This window comes from Stegostoma tigrinum, chromosome 47 (genome assembly GCF_030684315.1).
Source record: "Stegostoma tigrinum isolate sSteTig4 chromosome 47, sSteTig4.hap1, whole genome shotgun sequence".
NCBI classification, from domain to species: domain Eukaryota; kingdom Metazoa; phylum Chordata; class Chondrichthyes; order Orectolobiformes; family Stegostomatidae; genus Stegostoma; species Stegostoma tigrinum.
Window position 1 is genome coordinate 6563106 of NC_081400.1, and position 16258 is coordinate 6579363.

The 16258-nt window shown below is 47.1% G+C and overlaps 1 protein-coding gene across 1 annotated transcript in view; it reads right to left on the minus strand.

The window, feature by feature from the left end:
* Positions 1-16258, minus strand: part of LOC125449689 (tetratricopeptide repeat protein 24) — a 40825-nt gene that overhangs the window by 19615 nt on the left and 4952 nt on the right. Inside the window, exons 3-4 of the mRNA XM_059642988.1 lie at positions 14595-14810; positions 9065-9193 (exon numbers count right to left, since the gene is read on the minus strand). Of these exons, the coding sequence (XP_059498971.1) occupies positions 9065-9193; positions 14595-14810 (345 nt within the window). The remainder of the gene's footprint in view (positions 1-9064; positions 9194-14594; positions 14811-16258) is intronic.

Sequence of the window (16258 nt, forward strand, 5' to 3'; positions counted from 1 at the left end):
TAAGTGGCAGAGCAGGTCTGAAGGGCTGAATGACCTAGTCCTGCTTATATTTTCTACGTCTATGTCCTACATCTCAGCTCTTTCACAATGGTGTTTCACATCACTTCCCAACTTGCGCTCATGTTTCTGGTCAAACGATCTTGCCAAAAAGAGAGGGCAGGATCTCACATTTTCTCAGCTGAGTTTGAACTGTGTGTCTTTTTGTTTTGGAGGATATTTCAGCACAAGGCCTAGCGAGCAGGGCTTTCTCACTGCCCAAACACCCTGCAATATCCACCTACACCAGCCCGTCTTACCATGCACCACTCCTGGGATAACTCACTGCTCAGTGGATACCTGCTGAAGGGCCAGCATCCCTAGGGGTTATGCCCAGACGAATGCTGGCATACTGTAGCTGCCTAGCTCACGCAATGTTGTTCCGGAAAACAAGGAGGCACCTCGAATCTCTGACAGGGGCCCAGAGGTCCTGTTCGGGCTGGGTTAAGGGGGGGTACGGTATAAAGGAGGGGTGCTCATCTTCTGGATGAAAAGCAGATGGGGCCACGATGCAAGCCCCGGATGGACTGGTTTGAAGTCACCATAGATTCATAGAGTTATACAGCACTGAAACAGGCCCTACAACTCAACTCATCCAAGCCAACTAGATATCCTGAATTAATCCAGTCCCATTTGGCCCTTATCCCTTTAAACCCTTCCTAATTATATATGATCCAATGCCTTTTTAATATTGTAATTGTACCGACCACCACCACTTTCTCTGGCAGCTCATTCCACACACTGCCCTCTGTGTGAAAAAGTTGCCCCTCAGGTCCCTTTTAAATCTTTCCCCTCTCACCTTAAACCTATACCCCTCTAGTTTTGGACTCCCCCACCCTGGGGAAAAGACCTTGACTTGTTCACCCTTTCTAGACCCTACTTCCTCCGACTCTGCACACAGGTTCCCTCCACTATCCCGAATTGCCCTACCCTCACTCTGGACATCTTCTCGTTCCTCACATAAGTATAGAAAACCTTGGGGTTTTCTTTGATCCTACCTGCCAATATTTTCTCATACCCCCTTCTATCTCTCCTAAATCCACTCCTCAGTTCCTTCCTGGCTACCTTGTAGACCTCTTGCCTGTCCAATCCTTGCTTTCTCAACCTTAAGTAAGTTTCCTTCTTTCTCTTGACTAGATGTTCAACATGCCTTGACACCTTCCTTACCATCCTTTCCTTGCCTCAGTGGGACCAACCTATCCAGTACCTGTAGCAACTGCTCCCTAAACAACATCCACATTTCTACGGTGCATTTCCCTGAGAACATCTGATCCCAACTGGTGCTCTGTAGTCCTTACCTAATAGCATTGTAATTCCCCCTCCCCCAATTAAATACTTCCCCATACTGTCTGCTCCTATCCCTCTCCATGACTATAGTAAAGGTCAGGGAGTTGTGTTCACTTATGCATAGAGTATCTAGGTGTAAATCTTAGATATAAATACAGAATTTTAAAAAAGTTATTTAACCTTACACTAATCCATCATATAAGTTAGAAAATAAATAATGCTAAAAGAATAAACATTACATGCAGTAGGTCAGCGCAGCGGGCTTCCACATGTGATCTGACTGGGCTCACAAGCCGTTGACCGTAAATACCAGCATCCCCGTCAATAACCTTTCCTACTCCAGGCCTCCAGCCTGCTCCATTCCATCTCACAGCCACTCCACTCCAGGCCCTTAGCCCAGTCTGCTCTGGGAACAGGTCAGCAGGAAGGCGTGAGGGAGACAGGTTTTGGAAGATCACTTGCTTGGAAAACCAGGGGCCTGGCAGAAAAAAGTGGTGTTATAGAACAGAGGGACCAAGGGGTTCAGATACATAATTCTTTGAAGTTTGCGTCACAGGTAGACAGGGAGGTTAAGAAGGCATTTGGCACACTTGCCTTCATTGCTCAGACCTTTGAGTCTTGGAGTTCGGACGTCATGTTGAGGTTGTACAGGATGTTGGAGTACTGTGTGCAGTTCAAGTCGCCACATATGGGAAGGATATTATTAAGCTGGAGAATTTGCTAGGATGTTGCCAGGAATGAAGGGCTTGAGTTATAAAGGAGAGGCTAGATAGGCTTTCACTGGAGCGTAGGAAGTTAAGGGGTGACATTATAGAGGTTTATAAAATCATGAGAGGAACAGATAAGGTGAAGAGACAAGGTCTTTTCCACAGGGTAGGAGAGTTCAAAACAAGAGGGCGTAAGTTTAAGGTGAGAAGGGAAAAGGACATGAGGGGCAATATTTTTCACACAGAGAGTGGTTTGAACGTGGAATGAGTTTCCTGAGGAAGGGGTGGATGTAGGTACACTTACAACATTTAAAAAGCATTTGGATAAGTACATGGAGAGAAAAGGTTTGGAATGATTTGGGCTAGGAGCAGGCAGGTGGGACTAGTTTAGTTCAGCATGGACTGGTTGGACCGAATGGTCTGTTTCTTAGCTGTACGACTCTATGCCCCTCATGATTTTATAAACCTCTATAAGGTCACCCCTCAGCCTCTGACGCTCCAGGGAAAATAGCCCCAGCCTATTCAGCCTCTCCCTGTAGTTCAAACCCGCCAATCCCAGCAACATCCCTGTAAATCTTTTCTCGCACTCTTTCAAGTTGAACAACATGTTTCTTATAGCAGGGAGACCAGAACTGAACACAATATTCCAAAAGTGGCCCTAACCAATGTCCTGTACAGCCGCAACATGACCCTCCAAACTCCTACATTCAATGCACTGACCAATAAAGGCAGGCTTACCAAACACCTTCATCACTCTCCTCTTTACCTGTCAGCTCCGTCTTGATGTTGCAGTGGTATGGCCGGTTGTACTGCAAGGTAAGAAGGTTGGTGACTCTCTCCACTGCACCAGGGTGACTGCCGTACTCTTCTTTCTGTCACCTCACACTCTCTGTGACTGTGCCCGCCGCCCACCGAGGCTCTGCCTTTGTCTCAGTTGCCTGTGATGTCTTCCTTGACCTGCCACAGCCTCCCATGCCACTGACCCTTTGTGCTGACTTCCCTGTTCCCACACCTCCCGACCACCTGTATCAAAACGAATAGCCGCGCCATCTGCATTCACCTCGCTCAATCTCTCCCTTTGTCTCATTGATTCGTACAGCACAGAAACAGACCCCTCGGCCCAACCCATCCATGCCAACCAGACATCCCAAATTAATCTAGTCCCATTTGCCAGCATTTGGCCCATATCTCTCTAAACCCTTCCTACTCATATACTCATCTAGATGCCTTTTGAACTTGTACCAGCCTCCACCACTTCCTCTAGCAGCTCGTTTCATAAACGGGACCACCCTCCGCGTGAAAATGTAGCCCCTCGGGTCCCTTTTAAATCTTTCCCCTCTCACCTTAAACCTATGCTCCTGTATTTTCGGACTCAGCCAATCTTGGGTATTCACCCTATGCCTGCCCTTCATGATTTTATAAACTTCTATAAGGTCACCCCTCAGCCTCTGACAGTCCAGGGAAAACAAGCCCAGTCTATTCAGCCTCTCCCTATAGCTCAAACCATCCAACATCCTTGTAAATCTTTTCTGCACCCTTTCACGTTTAATGACATCTTTCCTAAAGCAGGCAGTCCAGAATTGAATGCAGAATTCCAACCATGATGGGAAAAGGCAGCCCATTGCTGGGATTTCTCCAGGGCCTGCTTATAGTAAAGGACAGCCTTCTTGGGATCTCCAAGGCAAATCCCAATCAACAATCAGCAATCCCCATCCACTTGCAACATGTGGAGCCAGCCACATAAATACAGTGGCTGGGGATGCTGCAGCAAATAATTCACCTCCTGACTTGCCCTCGAGCCTGTATACCATTGACAAAGCACAAGTCACAAGTGTGGTGGAATACTCCCCGCTCGCCTGGATGGGTGCAGCTCCAACAACGCCCAAGAAGCCTAGGTGGCCCAGTGGTTAGCACCATTGTCTCACTGTGCCAGGGACCCAGGTTCAATTCCAGCTTTAGGCAACTGTCTGTGTGGAACTTGTGCATTCTCTGCGTATCTGGTCAGGTTTCTGCTGGGTCATCCAGTTTCCTCCCACAGTCCGAAGATGTGCAGGTTAGGTGGATAGGCCATGAGGAAATGCAGGGTTACAGGGATAGGGTAGGGGGTGGGATACCAGTATGGAAAACTCGACACCATCCAGAACAAACAATTTGTTTGGTTGGCACCACATCCTCTCCTTTCACCACCGATGCTCAGTCACAGCAGTGTGTCCCATCTACAAGACACATTGCAGCGACTCTCCAAGATGCTTAGACCTTCCAAACCCGTGACCTTTACCCCCTAAAAGGACACAGGAACATCACCCCTGCAGGTTCTTCTCCCAGCCACTCACTATACCGACTTGGAAATACTTCGGTTGTTCCTTCAGTGTCAAAATCATGGAACTCTCTCCCTGACGGCACTATAGGTGTCCCTAAACCATGCTGGGGACTGCCGCAGTTCAAAAAGGCAACTCACCGCCAACTTCTCGAGGGGCAGTTGAGGACAGGCAATCAATGCTGGCTGGCGAGCAATACCCACATCCCACGAGGGTGTGAAAGGAAGGAGATAGAACCTGGGAGGGGTGCTCAATATGAGGTTCCTTGCCCCATGAGAGAATCCTGACCACTGCAGGAGAAGACTGGGCTGCTTGGGCAGGGATGCCGAGACATCCACATCCCGTCAATAGCAGAGATAGTAGGAACTGCAGGTGCTGGTGAATCTGAAATAACAAGGTGTAGAGCTGGATGAACACAGCAGGCCAAGCATCATCAGAGGAGCAGGAAGGGTCCAGGTCTGAAACGTCAGCCTTCCTGCTCCTCTGATGCTGCTTGGCCTGCTGTGTTCATCCAGCTCTACACCTTGTTGTCCCGTCAATAGCACTCTTCATTCCTTTGTAACTTTTGCATTAACCCAGTTGTCAGTTGTAATCACTGGCTACCACACCTTTTCCCTCTCCTGTGTCTTGCAGGTACGGCCACCATTCTCCTTCAGAAGCTACCTCCTGGACCTCTGAGGATGTGCTTCTTGCACCCCTTACCAGCCCAGACATTGTCATGACGGAAGGGTTGGGGGGGGGGGTGCAGTGGTGGCAATGTCAGCCTTTAAGAGCGTGTGGCACCATGATCTCCTCTGCCACCTCAATGTGACATTTGACTGATGACGAAATGCCTCAGGCTGTTGGCGCTGCAAGAAACCAGGCAACTGCTCAACCCCAGGCAGAAGAGGGCCCTGTGATGTGGGCGGTCAGAGACTTTGTCTGCAATGCATTGGGAATGCGACAGCCCACGCCACGCGGACCCCTATCAGGGTCAGACTTAACAAATAAAGCTACAGGTGTTACAAACTTGTGTGGAGTAATCATGCATTGGAAGGCAGGAAGCTATAATTTGTTTGTAAAAGAAATGATAAGGGAGAAAAGTGCTTGCCGCCTTTAGGAGGTAAAATGCTTTTCTAAGCTTAGAAATTAATATAGAATATGTTGGTATATAGCTGAAGATGTACAGAAAGTTCTGAAATTGAGACATGTATCAATCGGCTGTGTGATTGTAAACATTCAGCTTGTTTTGATGTTTTGACAACTAGCTGGAATCAGCCAAATGATTTAAACCGAGCACTTAGCGATTGAAAGCCAATTGAATTTATTTTTTTTTTCTGAAGAAGGGTCTAGGCCCGAAACATCAGACTTCCTGCTCCTCTGATGCTGTTTGGCCTGCTGTGCTCACCCAGCTCTACACCTTGTTATCTCTGAATTTAAATCTGATGGCTTTGGCAACCTTGTACCAATGCTATTGTAAGAAAATTGATATGTCATTCAAGGTTTATAAGGAGCGGGTTTTTGAAAGTCAGTGTGAGAGAGAACCCCCAACTGAGAAATAAGCACCTAGGTCTCACAAGGAATCGCTAAGCTCTCTAAGAAAGCACCATCTAGCCATAAAAGCTGCAAAGTCACTCCTAGTTAAGAGCCCTCATAGAAGACTTCACAGAGAAAACATCCCTGACAGCCAGATCAGTGGAAGAAAGCTATCTGTGACTTAACAACAGTAGAAGAAAGGCAGGTAGATGTTGAGAGACTAAATTTCAATTTACTTTCTTATTACTTGCGTTTATTAAGTCGGATTTGTGTTTATTGGAACAGCATACCAGTAGAATTTGGTTTACTTAGGGAATAGTTAGTAGTTAAGGGGGAATTATTTTGTTTGTTGGTATTTCTATTAATTTGTTTGCTGTTAGCTTTAAAAAAATCGTTACATGTTACTTTTAAAGTGAATATCAGGCGTTTTCTTTCATATAACCTCCCTTCTCTGAAACAGTTTAATAGATTAGGCAAGGTAAGACAAGTTTTTCTGGATGTTTCGGGATTAATTATCAGAAGCGGACCCCCATTCCTGTCGTTACAGATTGGAAGCTTGTATTTTGATTTAAATTATCAGAGGGGTAAATGCTTTTAGCCTGCTAAAACTGTCTCGCCACACACTGTTAACAGCCCTTGCGCTCCCCATTCTCTATCCCCAAAAACTGTATACTGTCCCATAGGTCACAGTCTACGTCCCCGGGCACTGTAAACTGCACCTGTACTCCCCATTCTATCCCACACACTGTGTACTGTTCCTGTACTCCCCATTCTGTATCCCACACACTGTGTACTGTTCCTGTACTCCCCATTCTGTATCCCACACACTGTGTACTGTTCCTGTACTCCCCATTCTGTATCCATGCTCACTGTGTACTGTTCCTGTACTCATTCTGTATCCCCACACACTGTGTACTGTTCCTGTACTCCCCATTCTGTATCCCACACACTGTGTACTGTTCCTGTACTCCCCATTCTGTATCCCACACACTGTGTACTGTTCCTGTACTCCCCATTCTGTATCCATGCTCACTGTGTACTGTTCCTGTACTCCCCATTCTGTATCCATGCACACTGTGTACTGTTCCTGTTCTCCCCATTCTGTATCCATGCACACTGTGTACTGTTCCTGTACTCCCCATTCTGTATCCCCACACACTGTGTACTGTTCCTGTACTCCCCATTCTGTATCCATGCACACTGTGTACTGTTCCTGTACTCCCCATTCTGTATCCCACACACTGTGTACTGTTCCTGTACTCCCCATTCTGTATCCATGCACACTGTGTACTGTTCCTGTACTCCCCATTCTGTATCCCACACACTGTGTACTGTTCCTGTACTCCCCATTCTGTATCCCACACACTGTGTACTGTTCCTGTACTCCCCATTCTGTATCCCACACACTGTGTACTGTTCCTGTACTCCCCATTCTGTATCCATGCACACTGTGTACTGTTCCTGTACTCCCCATTCTGTATCCATGCACACTGTGTACTGTTCCTGTACTCCCCATTCTGTATCCCACACACTGTGTACTGTTCCTGTTCTCCCCATTCTGTATCCATGCACACCGTGTACTGTTCCTGTACTCCCCATTCTGTATCCATGCACACTGTGTACTGTTCCTGTACTCCCCATTCTGTATCCCCACACACTGTGTACTGTTCCTGTACTCCCCATTCTGTATCCCACACACTGTGTACTGTTCCTGTTCTCCCCATTCTGTATCCATGCACACCGTGTACTGTTCCTGTACTCCCCATTCTGTATCCATGCACACTGTGTACTGTTCCTGTACTCCCCATTCTGTATCCCACACACTGTACTGTTCCTGTACTCCCCATTCTGTATCCCACACACTGTGTACTGTTCCTGTACTCCCCATTCTGTATCCATGCACACTGTGTACTGTTCCTGTACTCCCCATTCTGTATCCCACACACTGTGTACTGTTCCTGTTCTCCCCATTCTGTATCCATGCACACCGTGTACTGTTCCTGTACTCCCCATTCTGTATCCATGCACACTGTGTACTGTTCCTGTACTCCCCATTCTGTATCCCCACACACTGTGTACTGTTCCTGTACTCCCCATTCTATCCCACACACTGTGTACTGTTCCTGTACTCCCCATTCTGTATCCCCACACACTGTGTACTGTTCCTGTACTCCCCATTCTGTATCCATGCACACTGTGTACTGTTCCTGTACTCCCCATTCTGTATCCCACACACTGTGTACTGTTCCTGTACTCCCCATTCTGTATCCATGCACACTGTGTACTGTTCCTGTACTCCCCATTCTGTATCCCACACACTGTGTACTGTTCCTGTACTCTCCATTCTGTATCCATGCACACTGTGTACTGTTCCTGTACTCCCCATTCTGTATCCCCACCCACTGTGTACTGTTCCTGTACTCCCCATTCTGTATCCATGCACACTGTGTACTGTTCCTGTACTCCCCATTCTGTATCCCACACACTGTGTACTGTTCCTGTACTCCCCATTCTGTATCCCACACACTGTGTACTGTTCCTGTTCTCCCCATTCTGTATCCATGCACACCGTGTACTGTTCCTGTATTCCCCATTCTGTATCCATGCACACTGTGTACTGTTCCTGTACTCCCCATTCTGTATCCCACACACTGTGTACTGTTCCTGTACTCCCCATTCTGTATCCATGCACACTGTGTACTGTTCCTGTACTGCCCATTCTGTATCCATGCACACTGTGTACTGTTCCTGTACTGCCCATTCTGTATCCCACACACTGTGTACTGTTCCTGTACTGCCCATTCGGTATACCTGCACACTGTGTACTGTTCCTGTACTGCCCATTCTGTATCCCTGCACACTGTGTACTGTTCCTGTACTCCCCATTCTGTATCCATGCACACTGTGTACTGTTCCTGTACTCCCCATTCTGTATCCATGCACACTGTGTACTGTTCCTGTACTCCCCATTCTGTATCCCACACACTGTGTACTGTTCCTGTACTCCCCATTCTGTATCCCCACACACTGTGTACTGTTCCTGTACTCCCCATTCTGTATCCATGCACACTGTGTACTGTTCCTGTACTGCCCATTCTGTATCCATGCACACTGTGTACTGTTCCTATAATCCGCATTCTGTACCCCCACACACTGTGTACTGCTCCCCACTGTGTGTTTCCTTTATATTGACCACCTCACCGGTATCTTTGAAGGCCTGCAGGGCATGCAGGTAATTCTCTGCTGTGTCTTCATGGTCTCCGAGCTGACTGTAGGCGTAGGCCAGGTTGCAGAAGCACTGGCCCTGTGCATTCCGGCTTCCCAGTGAACCTACAGAGAGACATGGGAAATCTGTAATGGCTGGATGGATCAGGATGGTCCCCTACTTGGGGAGGGCCCCTGCTCACCTCGTGCAAACAGCTGCTTCTTGGAATCCTGCCTTTGGCATCTTCGCTGGCGACCGAGTGGATCCATGTCTTGGTCACTTCATGTATGGTGAACCCAATAGCATTACACTCACCGATCAGTAGAACACAGTTCCCAGCTTTCCCTATTGCTCATTACCTTGTGTCCCTCCACAAGCCAGCCTCAATTTAGCTATTCTTAGGCCTCTGACATTTGACAATTCTGTCACTTAATTTGCTGTGACATTATGCTTGAGACTCACAGGAACAGCAGATAGTAAGAGAGCTAAATGGAATTTTGGCAATTATTGCTAAAGGAATGGAGCATAAAAATAGGTAACAAAGTGTGAAGCTGGATGAACACAGCAGGCCAAGCAGCATTTCAGGAGCACAAAGATGCTGCTTGGCCTGCTCTGTTCATCCAGCTCTACACTTTGTTATCTTGGATTCTCCAGCATCTGCAGTTCCCATTATCTCTGAGCATAAAAATAGGGTTCTGCTTGTTAAGGCATTGGTGTTTGTGTCATGGTGGCTTGGTGGTTAGCACTGTTACCTCACAGCACCAGGGACCCGAGTTCAATTCCCCACCCTCCGGTGACTACCTGCGCAGAGTTTGCACATTCTCCCCATGTCTGCGTGCGTTTCCTCCGGGTGCTCCGGTTTCCTCCCACAGTCCAAAGATGTGCAGTTTAGGTGGGTTAGCTAAGCTAAATTGGCCGTAGTATTCAGGGATGAAGGTAGGTTATAGGAGGATGGGTCTGGGTGGGATGCACCAAGGGTCAGTGTGGACTTATTGGGCTGAAGGGCCTGTTTCCACACGGTAGGGATTCTATGTTGTACTGTATACAGTTTGCCCTTCTTGAGGAAGGATGTAATTGCATTGGAGGGCGTTCAGAGAAGATTCACTAGATTAATTTCACAGCTACCTTATGAAGGGACACTGAGCAGTTTAGTTCTATTCCTGATGGAGTGTGGAGGAATGAAAGGGAATATTTTTAAATTCATTCATGGGACCTGGGTGTCATTGGCTAACCAGCATTTACTGCCCCATCCCTTATTGCCCAGGAGGCAGTTAAAAGACAGCCACATGGCTGTGGGTCTGGAGTTATGCATAGGCCAAACCAGGTGAGGATGGTAGTCTCTTTCCCTCAGGACATTAGTGAACCAGACAGTTTTTCCGACAATGGATTTGTGACCAGTGTTAGATGCTTCACTCCAGAATTTTTATTGAATTCAAAATCCATCTGCCACGGCAGCATTTGAATCCAGGTTCCCAGAATGTTACCTGGCTCTCTGGATTAACAGTCTGATGATAATACTGCTAGGCCATCACTCCTCCATTGATCCAATCCGGGTATATCAGGGAAGGTCGGTTAGTTCAGTTGGTAGGATGGCTGCTTTGCGATGCAGAGTGAAGTATGTGTTCCATCTCTATACCAGTTGAGATCACGGTGCAGTTCCTGCCTTCCCAACCCGACCTACTTTTGGGAAATAGGCAGGGCAGGTGACTGAGATGTCAGTGGGGGAGCATTTTGGAGCCAGTGACCATAATTCTATCAGTTTTAAAATTGTGATGGAAAAGGATAGGCTGGATCTACAAGTTCAAGTTCTGAATCGGAGGAAGGCCAATTTTGATGGTATTAGGTAAGAACTTTCAAAAGTTGATTGGGAGAGGATGTTCACAGGTAAAGGGATGGCTAGAAAATGGGAAGCCTTCAAAATTGAGATAACGAGAATCCAGAGACAGTATGCTCCTGTTCCGGTGAACGGCAAGGCTGCTAGGTGTAGGGAATGCTGAATGACTAGAGAAACTAAGGTTTTGATCAAGAAAAAGAAGACAGTGTATGTCAGGTCTTGACAGCAGGGATTGAATGAATTCTTAGACTAGAACAAAGGCTGTAGGAGTATATTTAAGTGGGAAATGAGAATGGCAAAAAGGGGACATGAAATAGCTTTGGCAAATAGAGTTGAGGATCCAAAGGGATTCAACAAATACACTAAGGCAAAAAGGGTAACTGGAGACAGAAAATGGCCCCTTAAAGATCAGCAAGACAGCCTCCGTGGGGAACCACAGGAGATGGGTGACATACCGAGTGAGTATTTTGCATCAGTGTTCACTGTGGAGAAGGATATGAAAGACATAGAATGTGGGCAAAAATATGTCAACATCTTTAATAAGGTCCATATTACAGAGGTGGTGATGCTGGATGTCTTACAATGCATAAAGGTGGTTCAATCCCCAGGACCTGATCAGGTGTAGTCTAGAACTCTGCAGGAAGCTTGGGCAATGATTGCTGGGGACCTTGCTGAGATATTTGTATCATCGATAGCCTCAGGTGAGGTGCCAGAAGACTGGAGGTTGGCTAACACTATTTAAGAAAGATGGTAAGGAAAAGCCAGGAATTATAGACCAGTGACCTGACATCGGTGATGGGCAAGTTGTTGGAGGGAATCCTGACGGACAGGATTTATGTATATTTGGAAAGGCAAGGACTGATGAGTCAACACAGCTTTGCGCAAGGGAAATCGTGTCTCACCAACTTCATTGAATTTTTTGAAGAAGTAATGAGCTGGATTGTTGAGGGCAGAGCAGTGGATGTGATCTATATAAACTTCAGTAAGGTGTTCAACAAGGTTCCACATGGTAGACTGGTTAGTAAGGTTACATCACAGGAAGAACTAGCTATTTGGATACAGAATTGGCTCAAAGGTAGAAAACAGATGGTGGTACAGGAAGGCTGCTTTTTAGACTGGAGGCCTGTGCCCAGAGGTGTGCCATAAGGCTCGGTGCTGAGTACAATGCTTTTTGTCATTTACATAAATGATTTGGATGTGAACATAAGGGAAATAGTAAGTTTGTAGATGACCATCAAAATTGGAGGTGTAGTGGTCAGTGAAGAAAGTTACCTTAAGGATCTTGATCCAATTGGCCAATGGGCTGAGGAGTGGCAGATAGAGTTTTATTTAGATAAGTGTGAGATGCTGCATTTTGGAAAGGCAAATCAAGGTAGGACTTATACACTTAATGATAAGGTCCTGGGGACAGTTGCTGAATAAAGAGAGTTTGGAGTACAGGTTCATAGTTCCTTGAAAGTGGAGTCCCAGTTAGATAGGACAGTGAAGGAGGTGTTTTGTACACCTGCCTTTATTGGTCAGTGCGTTGAGTATAGGAGTTGGGAGGGTCAAGTTGTGTCTGTACAGGACATTGATTAGGCCACTTTTGGGGTATTGCATTCAATTCTGATCTTCCTCCTATGGGAGGGATGTTGTCAAACTCTAAACGGTTCAGAAAAGATTTGTGAGGATGTTGGAGGGTTTGAGCTACAGAGAGAGGCTGAATAGGCTGGGGCTATTTTCCCTAGAGTACTGGAAGCTGAGGGGTGAGCTTAAAGGGGCTTATAAAATTACATGGAGATAGGGTAAATAAGCAAGGTCTTTACCTCAGGGTGGGGGAGTCCAAAACTAGAGGGCATTGGTTTAAGGTGAGAGGGGGAAGAAATAAAAGGGACCTAAGGGGCAAACATTTCATGCAGATGGTGGTGTGTGTATGGAATGAGCTGCCAGCAGAAGTGGTGTAGATTGGTACGATTATAACATTTAAAAGGCTTCTGGATGGGTATATGAATAGGAAGGGTGGAGAGGGATGGGGGCCAAATGGGACTAGATTTATATAGGACATCTGGTCAGCATGGACGAGTTGGATTAAGGGTCTGTTTCTGTGCTGTATATCTCTATAACACAATGATCGCCTGTGGTATGGTGAACCTCTCCGCCAGCAAACTCTCTCTAATGAAAGAGCAGCCGTCTGGGATTGTGGTGACTTTACCTTTGATCAGTAGGGGTTTTGAGGGTGATGGGGAAAACACCGGAAAGCCGGTGTGAAGAATGTCATTTTGGTCGTGATCCTATTGACTGGCAGAGCAGGCTGTAATGGACGAGCACCCTGTACCTGTTTCTTATGGTCTTATAAGATGCTAAAGGGGTTTGATAAAGTAGATGTGGAGAGGATGTTTCCCCTTGTGGAGAGATCGAGAACAAGAGGTCCTAGTTTTAGGACAAGGTGCAGCAGATTTAAAACAGAAATGAGGAGAAATTACTTCTCTCAAAGGGTAGTGGATCTGTGGAATTCCAGAGTGCAACGGATGTAGGAACAATGAATAAATTTAAGGAGGAGACATTATGTAGGGGCCGAATGGCACAAGACGAGAGGTTCTGACGATGCATCCCTCTTTTTCAAGCAGCTGTTGGGTTCTGTGACAGGTGATTCCACCTCAGTTACATCTCCTGCCTCTACTGCTATCTCTGCTGAACATTACAAAGGCCACAGACTCTTCCATGGACAGTTTCTGTGCACTGCACTGAGCGACAGAAAATTGGGGCCAGGCATTGTCCATTGTTCATCCAACTCGGTCCCCGCTTTGACCCCTTTAGCCCTGAGATCTACACCCAACTCCTTCTTAAAAACATTCCATGTTCCGGTCCCGACCACTTTCTGTGGCGGAACCCTTCCATAGGCTGCCCACTGTCTGGGGGAAGACACTTCTCCTCATCTCAGTCCTGCCTCTCATTTTGATTAGACTGTGACTCTCTGGTGCTGGAACATCGAGAACCCTGTCTAATGGCCTAGTAGTATTATCACTGGACTGTTAATCCAGAGACCTGAGTAATGTTCTGGAGACCTGGGTTCAAATCTCACCATGGTACATGGTAGAATTAGAACTCAATAAAAGTTTGAAATTAAGAGTCTAATGATGTCTATGAATCCATTGCCAATTGTTCGGTTCACTAATGCCCTTTAGGGAAGGAAACTGCCATCCTTACCTGGTCTGGCCTACATGTGACTCCAGACCCACAGCAATTGCCCTCTGGGCAATTAGTGATGGGCAATAAATGCTGGCCTAGCCAATGATGACTACATCATGTGAATGCGTAAGAAGAAGACAGATTTTTAGTTAGTAATGGGTTGAAGGGCTACAGAGAGAAGGCAGGAAAGTGAAAATGAACCTGAGATGAGATCAGCCATGTTCGTATTAAATGGCAGAGCAAACCTGAGGGGCTGAATGGCCTGCTCTTGGTTCAGCTCTTATTTACAGGAGGCCAGGTCAGTTGTGTCATCCAATGTAACCATTATTGAGCTGTTTCTCTGTTGCATTTGTTTCTTGTTCCTAGACAGTATTAGCCCAGGACACAGGTTTCGAACTCATCACCGTGCGCGTTCCTCTGCACCACCCCCCCACCCCCCCAACACCATGCATACCAGCCTCGGGAGCAGCTGTCTCCCCCAGACATCTCCGCCTACCCTCCTCCACCCTTGCCAGACTCCTCACCGTGCAAGGCTGCGGCGCTCTGGTGAAAGGCCAGTGCCTTGCTGTAGTTGCCCGAGGTGTTGTAGACAGCACCGAGGTTCTGGAGGACGGTGGCCTCCTTCCTCCGATCCAGACCGTCGCGCCGGCAGTAGGGGAGGGCCATCTCGAAGCACTCCGCCGCTTGCAGGAACATCTTCAGCTGCGAGTAGCTGAGTCCAATGTCGTTGTACAGCTTCCCTTTGGGAGGTGGAAGCAGAGACAGTGTCACGGTGAGCCAACCAGTGTTGCCGGCAAATGTTGCTCCCTTCCCCCACCCCTCTCCACCTACCAAGTCCCTAGTTGCCCCTCGAGCTGAGTGTCTCGCTCAGGACTGTTTCAGAGGACGGTTGAGAGGTCAAACCCCCTCTGTCATGGCATGGTGTCTGGAGTCACATGTAGGCCCAGAGTCATGTGCAGGCCCAGACTGTGACGAGAGGTGATAGTTCTGGGACAAGGGGCGAAACCCCTTTAGATCACTCCACTGCCGAATGTGGTCATGGCTGATCTCATCTCAGCCTCAGTTCCAATTCCCTGCCTGCTCTCTCCAAGGCAAGGACAGCAGATTTCCTTTCCCCATGATGGAGTCCTTTGACCACAATTGATGAGGCTCTCAGGGCAGACTTCCTTCCCTGAAGGACATGAGTGAACCCAATGGGTTTTCATGATCATCAAGGAGGAGAAAAATTAAAAAGGGACCTGAGAGGCAACTTTTTCACACAGAGGGTGGTTCGTATATGGAATGAATTGCCAGAGGAAGTGGTAGATGTGGGTGCAATGATAATATTTAAAAGACATTTGGACATGTACATGGAAACACGAAAGGTTTTGAGGGATATGGGCCAAAGTGGAACTAGTTCAGTTTGGGAAACTTAATGTTATTTAACCCTGATAAGTGTGAGGTGTTGCACTTTGGAAGAACATGATAAATTAGTATTTAACGAATGTCAGGACACTGGATAGCTTAGAGAAACAGAGGGATCTTGGAGTAATTATTCACAGATTCCTGAATTCGGCAGAGCACATGAATAGCATAGTTAAGAAGCCGTATGGGACACTTGGGTCCATCAGTCATGGCAGAGAGTATCAGTGCAAGGAGGTAATGTTGGAGTTGTACAGAGCATTAGTCAGGCCACAGCTGGACGTACTGTGTACAGTTCTGGTCACCTCACCACAGGAAGGATGTGATAGCACTGGAGGGCGCACAGAGGAGACTCACCAGGATGCTGCCTGGGATGGAGAAACTGAGCTATTAGGAGAGACTAGATCAGCTTGGATTGTTTTCTTTAGAGCAGAGAAGACCGATGAGGAACATGGCTGAAGTGTATATGATATGAGGGGTATGAACAGGGTGAAGAGAGCGCAGCTGTTCCCCTTGGTTGACGGGTCAATCATGAGAGTTTTAGGGTAAGGGGCAGGAGATTCAGAGGGCATTTGGGAAGAAAAATCATTTTCGTTCAGTGGGTGGTGGAAATTTGGGACATACTGCCTGGGAAGGTAGTGGAGGCTAGAAACCGTACAGCCTTTGAACAAAAATATTTGGTCGAGCACTTCAAATACCACAACATCCAGGGATATGAGACAAGTGCATTTTTTGTAATAGTTATGTCAGTGCAGATTCAATGGGCAGAAGGGCCTTTTCTGTTTAG